Source organism: Amblyomma americanum, chromosome 3 (genome assembly GCF_052857255.1).
Source record: "Amblyomma americanum isolate KBUSLIRL-KWMA chromosome 3, ASM5285725v1, whole genome shotgun sequence".
NCBI lineage: Eukaryota > Metazoa > Arthropoda > Arachnida > Ixodida > Ixodidae > Amblyomma > Amblyomma americanum.
In genome coordinates this window covers 211,362,212-211,376,997 of record NC_135499.1, presented here as the reverse complement: position 1 = coordinate 211,376,997, position 14,786 = coordinate 211,362,212, and the positions used below count along the sequence as shown (strand labels likewise).

The following is a 14,786-nucleotide window of genomic DNA, read 5'->3' as shown; positions in this document are numbered from 1 at the left end:
TGCGCCCAGCTCGCTCGTGCGCTCCTGTTCTTCTTCATCTGTTTTCAGGGCTCCTGAGGTGCAATTCCGATCTCAACAGTACAGTGCCCCACTTCCGGTTTCGCCTCCCTGCTCGTATGACAACTTTTTAAGCGACAATTTTGGCTCAAAACCAACTCAAAACTCAACCGAGAAGGAAACACACACCTATACACACAGGGGAAGTTGTAAATTAATGGCGAACGGTTAATCTTGGTGGATAACAAAAAAAAACGAGGAAAAGTTGTTTCGACAAGAAGATTTCAGTTGTTTTCTTACGCGCTCAGAGACGCAGAACTAATCCATTTACGCCACAGAACCAACAGAAATTAACGTTATTAATTGCCCTCTTTTCCAATTTCATAAAATTTCTCCTATTAGCCGCCAAGTGGAGCTGTTTAACCGGAAGCATTCCGAAAATGGGCTTTTTTTACCGGGTTTGATTTACCGGGTTGATTCCTTTTGGTTATATTTTTTTGCTCAAATTTGACCGGTTACCTCCCAACCAGGTGCCCATCCATTGTAAAGGGTATGACCACGACATCATCATCATCATCAAATCTGGGGTTGTGGACCGATGAAGAAAGGGAATGTTTAAAGACATGAGAATTATATCAAGACGAATGGAAAGAGGAACGCTGCCATAATGAAGCACGGATCGAGGCTGTGGGGATACAATATACGACCATGAAGTAATACGAGTGCTGTGGATATGTGTAATGGTTCCGGGGCTTACATTTGCGAACGCTGCACTGTACTTGAAGCCCGATGTGGTACAAAGACCAGAGATTGACCAAAAAGCGGTGGGAATATTATCTCTTGGGACTCACGGATAGACAATAAGCGAAGCTGTACAAGGGGATATGGGTTGGTCATCCTTTGAAACATAGTAAGCCCAGAGCAAAATATCGTTCGACGAGAGACTAAGAAAATGGATGAGAACAGGCGGCCAGCCAAAGTCTTCAGGTACTTGTACAGTAAAAACACGACCACGCGATGAAGGAAAAGGACTAGAAAGCTTACGGGCTGGCTACGCAGACTACAACAGGGAAAGAAATTAAAAGAGGCAGTGTTGTTCTATTTGAGGACAGATAAGGCTGCTTTAGAACCACGCAATATGGAAGTATGTATATGAACAGGGAGATGACATTTGTGTACCATGAGGGGGCAATGTGGAAAACATTAAACATGTGCAGGTAGCCTGCAATGGTATGCATACATATATCAAGGAATGCATGATATCAAAGGGATATAGCTTAGAACATAGAAAATAGCCTGGTATGGGAGGCAAAATAAACGGTAAAGGATCCAAAATAAAACCAAAGGGAAAAGTAGGAAAGAAACAAAAGAGCCACTTTAATTTAGTAGGCAAGGTGGCTCTCGCCACCGACCTAATTTAAAGGAGACAGTGGAACTGCATCGTTGAGAGATCGGAATCATGTGCTCTGGAGGAGTGGGTGATGATGATGGTGGCGGTGGACATATTATAGGCAATATTGTAGACAACACTTATATGTACCAATTGCCTTGAACTAGAGCATGCCCCTTTTTTCGCTGTCTCGTCGCCATTCACTCCCCTCACTTTCCTTACTCTTCACCCTGAACGCGGCGTGCTTGGCCTGGCCCGCCTTTGGACAGCTGACAGACCAGATGCCCTTTATGACTGGTGCAAGACTTACTCCTTGCAGTGTAGTTCAATCCCTCTCGCTCTGAACTGGTTGTTTTCATGTAAGGTGGCGAAGTGCCGGCAGAATCTACACATTCCGTAAAACGCCGGTTTCACTCAAAAAACGCAAAAACTGGTCTTGATGTCGTAACTGCAGACTTGCAAGAATCTGCGATGTTTTGGCTAAACTTGCTGTTTGTTCACGGTTTTTGCAACAATGTGACGCACTTCACCGCTGGTACTTCGGACCTTTCACGAAAATGGTCCCTTGCTATGCCTGGTGCCAAAAGCATGCGACATGCGCGTCTTAATTGCTCTCGCGCGTGCTTGCGAGCCAGCCCCACAGTCATGAAAGCTGACGGATGCTCTCGTAGCCACTAGTGCGGCGCCAGAGAAAGTTCCTCCTGACCGTAGCTTAGAATGGCTTTTAATGAGTCGAGAAGTGATAGCGTGCTCTCCTTTGACAGATGCTTGGCATATCCAGTGCTGTTTATTAATTACATGATTTTTTTTTAAAGCGCGTATTACCATTTCACTTCCAGCAGTTCTACGGTTTAACTTAAAGACAAAATTATAATCACATATAGTGCCAACATCCGACGTCGAAGGGAAGTTACAGGATGAATCAAATACAAACACTTCCACCAAAGCAATCCGCGCTCTACACCTGAGCTGGTAAGTTTAAATAAAAAGAAAAAAAAATCCGCCGATTTTCGCTCTCAGTGCCTCAAAAATTTAGGTTACAATGATAGTCATGTATCGTCCTCACGGTATAGGTCGCGTTAGGATCCGACACGAACCAGCTGCGGTGGCTGCTGGTGTAACATATGCCCACATACGTGATAATGGTGACCTCCGATTAAGCTGCTTGTGATGTGTGAGATCACTGCGTTGCTATGTAAATGCGTCTATTGTTCCGCTCGCTGTCACCGCCCCGTGATGTCATATGCCACCTTAATACGATTATCGCTATGAAAGCTGTCTTGCCTGCGACCACTTGCCGGCAGAGGTAGCAGAGTGCGGAGCTGTTATGACCTGCCGTGGCCACTCTGATGTCATATTGATACTGTGCCCTTTTACTTTGTAACACACCACCTGTGGTCCCAAAGAGCCAGAAACTGATTTAGATTATGACGATTACGATGGGGATGATGATACATGCTTTGTATTTGCGTCGGATGTCAGGGTTCTGCCGAGAATGTGACGAGACATGAGTATTTGAATGCGTCCTGCCCCGCGGCTGCCGCCACCGTCGAACGATGCCGTGCTCCGATCGCGTGCCCATCCTTGCTGCCGGCCAATGCGAAACCACTGCTGTGGGCGAGCGGATGCTCTCGAAAGCGCAGCAAGTCGAGACTAGCCACCAGAGTGTCCTTCCCCGGCTAGCCTTGAGTGAGCGTGGAGAGATTTGCGGCGGGCCGCTGCTCCCATTCAGAGCTTCCACAGTTCCTCTTTTCCCCCGTCATCCCAACACTCACATTCCAAGCTCGAGGTATACGACACGGTCCGCAGGCTTCGTATTTTTTTTTTTTTGGCAAAACATTGACTGGAAAGTGTTTTCGGGCATGAATTGCCCGCCTAGTTGTCCATGGTGCACTACGGCAGTGTTCTTCCGGCTGCCGTTCGCACTTTTCAGTGTGTGTTAAAGAAAACGAACAAAAATGTTTTCCACTGGAATGATGTGCCCTGAGAGGACAGTGGCAACAACTGTTGCTGGGATAAATTCTCAACTGCAAGCGGCGAGTTAGGCAATAAGGCACTCTTGTTTTATTCCACCTCTCCGTTCCACCTTGCGAAACTTGTCTTCGTAAGCTGAAAAAACGCTTCTAGGGGCTGACACAACTTCTATACTCCTTATTGTGCTCCAACGCCTCTCTATACTCCCTCGGGACGCGCCGATGTGGTCGAATATTCCGAAACGTAATCCCTGGCCCTGGACACCTTTCTCTTTTCTGCGCTGTCCCGGCCAAGTTTGGGGCGGTTGATCAGGTGCATAATGCAGTTAGCGCCTGTCACGCACATACGCGCACTGGCCCCCTCGCTTGCAACGCCACCACGCCAAGCGCACCCGAGAGCGAGTCTCCCCCGTTCTTCTCTCGCCCTTATTGCCATTCTCCTTCTCGCTCTTCACGCTGTGCATGCACTGACCGGGAAGAAAAATAAGAGGCGGAGGGGGTTGTATGCGGGCCAGTCAAAAGTACAGGCAACAGCAAGGTCGAGCCAAGATGGATGGCCTCGGGGCCCTCACCTTCCCATCTTCAACGCCACGTGAACGTGACAGATGTTTCCCGCACACCGCCAGGACGCGACTGCTGTTCCTGCTATTCTGCGCGTCTTTGAGCGAATGCTTTTAGCTTGCGCGATCGGTTTTCGGGTACCGCGAAGGAGTGCTGGGGACAGGCCGCAGCGTCACTTCTGGGTTTCTGGCCACAGCAAGTTAGATTTGTAAGGCGACTGTAGAGTTTCTCCTATGGAGCTCTGAAAAGGAGCAGTCGAACCACCTGCACTTAAAAAGAGTTGGACAGCTTTGTATAGAGCCCACGCGTTTTAGGACTTCCTTATTTAGTTTTTCATGTGGACGGAAAGACCCCTGCTGTCGCTATTAATGAACACGTTATAGCTTCCGTTAAGGAATTACTGTAAGACCAAAGCTGTATGCGTAAATGCAGTGTCCACGCACCTTTCCGTGCACGTTTCGCTACACCCCCCCCCCCCCCCCCCCCTTATGACCGCCATGACTGTTAACTGCACCTGATAACTCCAACACATTGAGCAAAACGCATTCTTTGGAGCTTGCATGTGTCTGAATGCGAGCGCAAAGGCATAAGCGCAACACATATATTCACTCCCGTTGTTGAAATTGCATTGGCACAAGGTTAAACGCCCGAAAATTTTCACACGGTCTCGAGAGGGGGGTGAAACTTCCTCAGCGGCCTCGAATTACAAACGCTAGCGCCAAATCCTCCTTCAGTTGCGATCCCATGCGGTTGGAGTACGCGCGGCACGCGCGCTGTCGCGCTAACCTGCGCTTTCATGAGCGTATATAAGCTCTTACTACTCGCGTTCGAACGTTTCTTGTCCGTCCGAGATTTCAAGATGGCGGCCGCTCATGTGATCAAATTGCTGCAGCATCGTGCAAAATGTGACCCCCATCACGTGACCGCGAGCGCGGTGTCGTCGGGCCAGCACGGCGGCCGGTTTACCCTCTATGCTGGCGTCCCGCTATATATATATATATATATATATATATATATATATATATATATATATATATATATATATATATTGTCACCAATGGCGACCCGAAGTTGCACTAGTCTCGACACAAACACAGATATATATATATATATATATATATATTGGTGACAAAATTGCGGCCCACCCGTATGGCGCAGAGGGTTCGGAGTGAAGGCTAACGAATCGGGATGGTTCAGCGCACAAAGTTGTTACTCGAGTTGAAGCATGGTATGGGAGAGGGGTTCGTATCTATGACCTTTGGTCCTTGAAACAGTAATGGGGGTGACCTTCGGAGGGCACCAAACGAATTGTCGTTTCTTGATGTACACGGTATCCGAATTTCGGACCTGGGAGTGAAATTTGGATATTATAACGAATTTGAGCCTCGGATATAATGGAGGTCCATGTTAATAATCATCGTTAATAACGTAAAGCATCGTCAAAAGCATAGGTGCAAACAACTTAGCTAACGCTCTTCATTTGATTTCGCATTCCCGAATCACTTTTTTTTTTGCCTAGCTCGCCATCACTGCTGCTATATGGTCGCACAAAAGGTGAACGGTATTTATGCACCACAGCGCTAAGAAATTGCTCAAAGAACTGGAAACGTAGTTTGGATGTTTGTTTAATAAAATCTTTGAATTGAATTTTTTTTTTCAGACTATAGTGTACACAGAATCTGTCATCGCAATTACTGTAAAAAAAAAAATACGACGTACCATAGATATAGGTACGTGCTATAGATACATGCTCACAATACCTGTTTAAAAATTTGACAGACAGACAGAAAAACTTTATTCAGCAAGTGAGTTTTAGACCCAGCTGGGTCCCTGGGCCACTGCGCGGTCCCGCACTGCATCAAGTAGGTCATGCCGGGACATGACGTCGGCAGCCTGAGTCACCGCAGCAAGCTGCGATGTCGGGTCTGCAGACATAAGCAGGACCTCCCAGTCCTCCCAGCTCGAGATGGCGTGCTGTCCCCGTAGGGGAGGGTCAGCAGGGCAGCCGAAAAGGATATGGGAGAGTGTGGCGTGGGGGTTACCACATAGGGAGCATTTGGGAGCATGCGGGGGATGTGCCGCAATAGTGGGATAAAAGCTGAGGGGATGACAGAGAGCGGGTCTGGAGGCGTCTGAAGAGGATCTGTTGGGAGTGCGTAAGAGAGGGGTGGGGAGGAGGGTAAGTCCGACGGTCCAAACGGGGTATTTGCATGAGCTCCGCAAAGGTGTGCGCCCGCTCCCTCGAGAATCCTGGATTGAGACTGTCCTGAGCCCGGCAAATCAGACCTCAGGCCAATTTATCGGCAGCCTCGTTTCCAGGGTTCCCAGAGTGAGCCGGCACCCACTGAAGCTCTACCCTGCGCGGTAAATTTTGGGTAGGGGTGTTCGACAATTGCCAGGCAGGGGTGTGAATCCTGCCCCTGGCAAAGTTGGACAGAGCCGTTTTGGAGTCGCTGAAGATGTATTGGGCGTCCGAATGTGCAAGGGCTAAGGCGATGGCGGTCTCCTCTGCCTCCTCAGGCGTAGAGCCCGAGGGAAGACGGTGAGTTAGGGGGTGAGGTAGGGTTGGATTGTAGGCAACTGCTACCGCTTCATGCGCTGTACATGCGGCATCTACCCAAACGGCATCGTGGGTTTGCCCATAGTACTTATTGAGGGCATTAGCGCGAGCTATGCGGCGAGGGATGTGATATTGGGGATGGACGTTTCGAGGAAGGGGTTTCACAACGAGAGGTGTATGGATGTGTCGAGGGATGGGTATAAGGGTTGACTGGTTAGCGGGTATGTTGATGCGAAGGGAGGAGAGTATATGAAGCAGCTTTCGTTGCTGACACTGTGATACTGCTCGCAACACAAATGCACAAGCAAAAGTTGCAAATCATGCTGCACTGGCTGGGACAGGACTTTCATGGTATTTGTGTAGGTGTGAAATTAATTATCATTAATATGCATTCTCAATGCACACATTCCATCACAGCAAAACATTGCAGTAAAATAAAGCAAAATGTGTACATTTTCATTCACCTTCTTCTCGTTCAGTACACTCGCATCGCTGCGCTCGGTCCACAGCTAGGGTTTGCAACAAGCGGTGCGGTGCGGCGAAAAATTTGAAACTTGTAACTAACCTCATCGCTCAGGCCGCTCAAAACAGGTTTTTGCGCCGCCGCTGCAGAAATCACGAGCGTTTTCGCTTGCACGTGAAAGAGGCTTAAGATTGCTGCCCCTGCTTCATTGGCCTCAGCATGCTGTTTCTGGGCCTCAGCTCGCTGCTTTTCGCTGCGCCATTATAATTAACAGCATTAGACCACTATGTCGGAAAAATCTCAGTCCGTCCGGTCGCTGAACCCTCAGTTGGCAGGTCACTCAGTGGAGAGGAAAACCCCCTCTCCGCTCTCAGAGAAAAAGGGGGAGCCGGACTACTAAGAGGGTGGGAGCAACACCCTCTGGAGAACTTGGAGGGCGTTGACTGGAGACAACAGGTGGCAAAGTGTACAGAAATCCCCCTCCACTTGCAGGGGACAGGGAAAGTGAAGGCGAATAGGTGGGAGGCGGCGGACCCGGACCAGAAAAAGTGGAAAGGGGGTCTGGCATGCCATACTGCTGTACTGGATCAGGAGAGTGGAGAGGCGGTATGGTGTGTCATATGGTGATTGATGGACTGGATCACGCCACCTGCTTGCACATTCTGAACCATCAGTGGCCGCTCCGTCCGGGGCAACACTAATGCGCACGCATACTCCGCTGTATACTGAAGCTCATGCTTGGAGCTGTATTTAAAGAAAGCCAATGGGGCCCATCAGAGATTAGTCTCCTCGAGGTAATCACTCTTTCCACACCTTCAGTGTCACAAAATTTCATTGCTGGCTCAAAAAGAACACAAAGAAAAATTCCACCGTGATCTCGAGTGGAGTGCACATTGAAACGCTTCCCGCATCTATGTTTTAGAGGATCCTTTGCATGCCAGGAGACAAATTTCAATGTACCGAAATTTTAAAGTGCATATGACCATCTAAATCTCAAGGCTATGCTCCTACTGTGTATGCCAACTGTGCACATGAGCCGATCTACAGCCTTTGTCCGTAAAGTTTCGAGACTGATTTATTTTCTTCTCTAGAAATGATTCTCCGGAACAAATGTTGGCACATATGTGTAACACCATCTTTTCGGGCTAACCTGAGCTATTTATATTAATTGCTGTGACAGCCGCTAGACGGCACTACATGTAGAAAAATACGTTGTCAGCAGTCGTCTGTGCATTCTACTGTGAGTGAATGTGGAGAGATGGACGTCCACCTCGACCAGCGTGTAAACATAAAATTCTGTGTGAAGCTTGGTGGCAAGACAGCCACACATACGTATGAGCTGCTTCGTGACGCTTACAGCAACGATACATTATCGATACATTATCGCGGGCGCGAGTTTTCGAGTGGCACAAGAGGTTCGTTTCAGGGAGAACGTTGGTGGAGGACGACACAAGGCAGGGGCTCCCTTCAACCTCACGGAATGAAAATAACGTGGCTCGGATCAGGGAAATCGTACAGCAAGCCCGCACCATTACAGTCCTCATGCAATCAGATGCTCTCGACATTAGTAAGACAACATGCCACCAAATTTTGCGTGAGAACTTGGGGAAACGAAAGCTGAATGCCACACTTGTGCCGCACTCCCTCACACAGGACCAGAAGGGCACGCGGGCATCAGTGAGCGCTGATTTGCCCTTCAATCAGAGAAGGATGCTGCGTTCGTCGACAGCATCATTGCTTAAGACGAAACATGGTGTTTTCAATATGATCCTCAAACAAAGAGGTAGAGCGCCGAATGGCGGTCCACAAGCTCTCCAACGTTGAGAAAAGTGCGGCGACAGAAAACCAAAACAAAGACGATGATGATAGTTTTTTTTGATGCCAGAGGTGTCATACACCACAAGTTCGTCCCACAAGGGCAGACGGTGAATCAGGAGTTTTATATCCGCGCGCTCCAACGCATGCGTGATGCACTGCGACGCCGTCGCCCTGACCTATGGGCTTCTGGACAATGGAGCCTTCTCCACGATAACGCAAGGCAGCACACTGCTCTCAGCGCGACAAAATTTCTCGCCAAACACAGTATTACTGTACTTCCCCATCCGCCATACTCAAATGATCTCTCCCCATGCGATTTTTTCCTGTTTCCTCAAGTGAAGAGAGCCCTAAAAGGTCGCTGGATGGGGAGCGTGGAGGCCATTCAAGACGCAGTGACAAAGAAGCTGACAGCCCTGCCAAAAGAAGTGTTTTCCAACAGTTTCCAAGACCTCAAGAAGCGTTGGAAGCTGTATATAGACTGCAAGGGAGACTATTTCGAAGGGGTGCTGCACAAATTATTTCAATGTAAAAATGCATTTTTTTTAATGGACTCAAGTCTCTGAACTTTACGGACAATGGTTGTAGTGCACAGGCATCTATTACGCAGTTTTAAGGATATATCTGGCAGGAAGTAGATGTAAAAACACTTTATTCATTTACCGTTCACCTTCACGCAACAAAATATATGTCCCACTGGTCACACAGTGCCGTCTTTGGCCTTCACTTTCTTAAGGAATGCCATGCCGTGACTCCGTGTATGGCTTTTGAGTTCTCGTTCCGTGTCAAATGTCGCCAAACACACAGAGCAGCAAAGGCCGCTGACAGCGGTGCCATTGGGTCCAGGAGCCACGGCACCGCCCTTGACTTCGGGCTCCTCTACCCTGTGCACTCCACGGAGGTGTTTCCTGAGAGATGGCTCCACCACATAACACAGACCACACTCGGGGCACTGGAATGTTTCCTGGTTGGGCGGCCTGTGCTGCTTGATGTGGTCACCAAACAGAGATGAGTCACTGCTCTGGAAGCCACACTTGGCACACACATGGAGGCTGTTGGCTGGCTTCTCCTCCTGCTTGATTGAAGCAGCCTGCCAATTGCAACCAGAAGGCAGGGGGTCACAAGTCAACAAATTTGGCACCAGATCACCGGCATGTTCAGAAGTGAAACGCTCTTGGCGAAATATTTGGCATGAAATGTAAACCAGAACTGATACAGTCTGAAACACAGAAGTTCCAGCCAAACAGCATTCGTAGCAGAGCACACTTGAAGTTTTTCAAGCAGCCGAGCTATGACCTCAGGCGGCGAAATTAACATTCAGTTCAGATACATGTCTCTGCAAAAAAAGTGTATTAACATGATTTACTTTGCAACTGCATATAGTGTATAAATATGTATGCAGGAAAGTGCATTTAAATGAACTATTATGCAACTGCATCACTGTTCAGCATGGATACAGGCATCCATGGGAAAGTGCATTTAGACTGCCTATTATGAAACTGCATCAATACAAATAGCAAGGCAAGGATTAATTATTAATGCGACAGCATTTAGGATGTTGTCTTAAAAAAACCACACGGTTTCTCCATAGCGAAATTCCCGATTGGTCAACTGGGAGACCTCCCACAGTGGCTCAGTGGTTAGGGCGCTCGGCTACTGATCTGGAGTACGAACGCGACCGCGGTGGCAGTGTTTCCATGGAGACGAAACACAAAGGCGCCTGTATGCTGACCAGCCTCTGTGATGTGTGCCGATACCCACGTGGTCGTGTGTGATACCCAGGTGGTCAAAATTATTACGGCACCTCTTTCTTCCTTTCTACTTTCACTCCCTCCTTTATCTATTCTCTTACCACAGGGTTCAGGTGTCCACCGAGATGTGAGACACATACTGCGCTATTTCCTTTCCCCAAAAACCAATTTTCATTTTCAACTGAGGGACGACCTCATCAGGGTGACCTCATGAGGGTTCTCGCGTCACATGAATCCACAGAAATCAGAGAGCACCGTCAAATTTGAAATTCCAAAGGACCTCCAAAATTTGGCAGTTGGCCCACCCATAAAATCTGGCACTTATGGGTGGGTCACCGAAGCCATGAAATGCAGGCGCCGGCATGCATTCTACAAAAACACAACTTCTGTGTGGCTCACAAAACCATTTAAACGACAAGCCACTTTCTACTAATACCCAAAAAAACCACATCCCCAGAGAAAAACAACTGGGCGTCACAAAAATTACATGCTCCATTTCAATGGAGCATGGTGTTAAAATTCCATGGACTACATCATCTGTTAACAAAGGGAAAGCGAACGCCACTCCCTGCTGCTGCTGGCCCGCATTTCAGACACCCCTGAAGAAGGATGTTGAATCGAAAATAAATTATTGGTTGGTGTCAGTATTTCTGAACTTTTGTTTCAAACCCAACCAAGCGGACTTCCATCGAAGATGTTCTCATTCAAATCTGAGAACTACAAAGGTGCACTTACAGAACAGTGGGCCAGGTCTGAAGAATGCAACATGAAGAGCAAGAACACTGCACCATTCAGCCACCATGGCAGCTTCCCCACAAAGCATTATTCCAAAAGCAATGCAAAAGAGATTCCGGCTACTATTGCCACTGTCATCGGCGGGTTGGATGTGTTGCGAAGTTTGCTTCATGCCAAGGGCAGCGCAAATGCAGACTGAATTCTGCAAGCGCCAGTAAAGGAACTGCCAAGATCTTGTGCCAAGAAATTCTAATCAACATTTTTATTAAGTTCATGAAGATTTAGGTGATACGCCTTCCCTGATATGTTTTTCTCCTGAGCTTTTTAAAAATACATGGACGAGGTCAACTGTATTTGGGCTCACAGATGCTACCACTTACCTATTCCCTTGCCATCCATCACGGACACTGGCACTACACTTGATTTCATACATAGCAGGCAATGCAGCCAAAGCTAGCATGCCTGTTCAGGCAGGCTATGTCTGCACCCAAAAAGTAGTTCACCCTACAATGAAAGTGAATGTTTTGCGAAGTTTGCTCCGTGCTAAGGACAGCGCAAACTTAGACTGAATTCTGCCAGCGCTAGAAAACGAACTGCCCAGATATTGTGCGAAGAAATTCTAATCCGCATTTTATTAAGTTTATGAAGGTTCAGTTCAGGTGATATGCTTTCCCTGATAATACATTTTTCTCCTTAATCTTGAGTGCCGTGAATGGTAATCTTTTGGAATTCGTTTTAGCTCTTGCCACATTTTCGTGCTCCAACTCATCGATAAATCGAGAAAAATGACTGGCGGTCTGGCGCATAAAAAGTCGTTCGCACTCAATGAAAATTATAGCCAGATGCTCCGAGCACTGAGCACCTAACATCTTCGACTGTAGTTTTCAATGCTACCACTTCGCTTTATACCGCTCTTTGTTTTCACCCAAACACTCACCGAGGCTTCGAGATGGACGACTGATACGTGGCAAAGTAATATGGTTTCGAGGCTGCACTACTTTCGGAGCGTTGCCTGCTATGTATGAAACAGAGTATACAACTGCGTGGTTATAGGACACCAAGGAAAAATGAAGTAGACCTGTGTTGATAGGTTGCCATGCGCTAATGACAGAGGCTATTTTCACTTATAAGAGAGGTGTTATGAACTAGAAAAGGTAAAAAATTATATATACGGGTACTGCCACAACCAGCCATTTTCACAACCAAACTGCAGGGCATCAAGACAGTCTATCCTTTTTCCAACCAGATGCTTGAGGCTAGGCTACAGCACCATTCACTTCTTGGTGGCAATCCCGGAGATACTTTCTGTCTTGACGTCACGGCTTTAAATTGAAAGGTGGGAAAGTTTTTTAATTAAATTTTCCCGGCAATAAATGCCTTTTTTGTTGCCGGACAAGCATCAACATAGCCAGAAAGAACCACAGAATTGATCTTAACCAACAACCTAAACTGAATGGAGTTGTCCTCAGTGTTCGTTTCAGTCCAACATTTTAGAAACGGACAAGAGGCTACCCATCTTCGTGCCATATCCTTAGTCACTTTACAGTATTTTCACCATCGCCCGGCTCATCAGCTCAGGGGCGTCTTCACCAAAGTTTTGGCGTTTGATGCGCAGTGCTGCTGCCCCATAGCTTTTCTAGGATGTGAAAGGTGTTCCTAAGGTTTAGAAAGGAGACATATAAGCTTGGCATATGCTCTTATTACATTGCGGCTTTGCAGTAAGTAATAATGCAAGAACAGTAAAAATGCTACTTAAATTGTATTGACGCAAAGAAACTCAACCAATCAATTAATCACTTATCAACCGAAAAACTGAGATTAAGATCTTGCTCAATGCCCACTTTACAGGTAGTACCTACCTTGCCATCCCTATGCATTCTTGTGCAGCAGACAAATGGCTTGACAACATTTACAGCCAACCTTTAACCACTTAAGAGATAGTATCTTCAGTATCCCTAATCAACAGGGAAGGCCCGACCAATCTAACCGTAAACCCTACCAGGCGCAAGTGGGTGCCACACCCTACCTGGACTCCTTAAGTGCATGGCCATCAACACCTGCTCCTGCACATTAACCTCCATGCAAAAGGATAAGCACAGTATCGAGCTCGTCATTTGTATGTCTTTGCTGTTTTTATTTGCACTGCCAACATGAATTCCCCACAAGGCTGACCAACTAGCCTCCATTCAGATACTCCAGATGAAGTACTAGGTTTTCCGTAGATCTAATATTGGTTTAGCTGCCGCGGTGGATAAGTGGTTATGGTGCTCGGCTGCTGACCCAAAAGACTCAGATATGGTCCCCAGCCGCGGCAGTCGCATTTCAATGAAAGCGAAATGCTAGAGGCCAGTGTACTGTGCAACGTCAGTGCACGTTAAAGAACCCCAGGTGGTCAAAATTATCAGGAGCTTTACACTACAGGGTCCCTCATAGCCTGCGCCGCTTTGGGATGTTAAACCCAATAAACCAAACAACTAACATTGGTTTAGCATGCATCCCACTGTCCCCCTTTCCAGAAGGAAACCCAAGTAACACTAATGTTTGCTTAAAGAATACTGTTGAACACTGGCACACCACCACTGATTTTCCAGCTGATACTGTACCTTTCCGCTGTTGACAGTGGAGGGCTGATCTGTGGTCTGGTTAGCAGTCCCCTGCTTGCCCTTTTCTTCAGGGCCGCAGGGCATAACTGATGGTTTGGCTGGCTTTTCTTCTTCCTCCTTCTTTACCTTTGCAGCAGAACTGTTGACAGTCTTCGTGCTGGAACCAGGGTCGGGTGTTTCATCGTCATCCAGGTTGATAACTTCTGAAACTTCCGTCTGCAAGGAAAAGGCCGAGTGAGACAGGAATGACAGAGCTCCTGCAGCAGCACTCTCAGCTATACATTCTTAATGTGTAGTGAGAACGCACACTTCTAAAATGCCCAGCGAGGCGAGAGTGCCTGCTGCATTCATTTTGCAACCACAGTAAAAGTGAACGAAGGAGTGCGAAAAGTAAAAGGAAAGGAGGATGTGCACAACAATAGCACTGTGTCCAGAGGGTTGTGTGGGTGGAGCGAAGAAGTGCAAGAGGGTGAAGTGGAGGCATGCTGCAACAGCACACCTAGCAGGAGCACAAGGAGCAAGCGCACACGTCAAAGCCGCTGCCGTCGTAGTGAACGGAGGAATGCGAGAGAGAGAAAGGGAGAGAAGGCAGGCAGCAAGGTACCCCTAGCAGAGCATGAAATCTTTAAGACACAATTAAAAGACAAATATTAAAAGATGAAGATTAAAATCATATTGCTGACACAGAAATGCTATATCAATTTTTTTATTCTTTGTACTCATAGCATGAAACATGGTGATGCCTTTATGCTCAAAAAGACTGCCAAAATCATTGGGTATTTCTATTATTTTACTCCGCTCCAGTGATGCTCATTTTCGACCCATGGCGTCGAAATGCAGTAGCGATTTTTGGCGGCGGATATGAGGTCGCAGTGAGATTCAGCACTGTTCTTCTCCCTGGTTGGGCGTATAGCCTGAATTTGATTCCATTACATTTG

The 14,786-nt window shown here is 47.4% G+C and overlaps 1 protein-coding gene across 3 annotated transcripts in view; it reads right to left on the bottom strand.

Moving 5' to 3' along the window:
* Nucleotides 1-9,393: 9,393 nt before the first annotated feature.
* Nucleotides 9,394-14,786, bottom strand: part of LOC144125987 (zinc finger protein 532-like) — a 39,225-nt gene continuing 33,832 nt past the window's right edge. For all 3 annotated transcript variants that reach the window (XM_077659835.1, XM_077659836.1, XM_077659837.1), the window contains 2 exons: nt 13,849-14,064; nt 9,394-9,849 (listed from right to left, as the gene is read on the bottom strand). In XM_077659835.1, the coding sequence (XP_077515961.1) occupies nt 9,460-9,849; nt 13,849-14,064 (606 nt within the window). In that variant the 3' untranslated portion in view covers nt 9,394-9,459. The remainder of the gene's footprint in view (nt 9,850-13,848; nt 14,065-14,786) is intronic.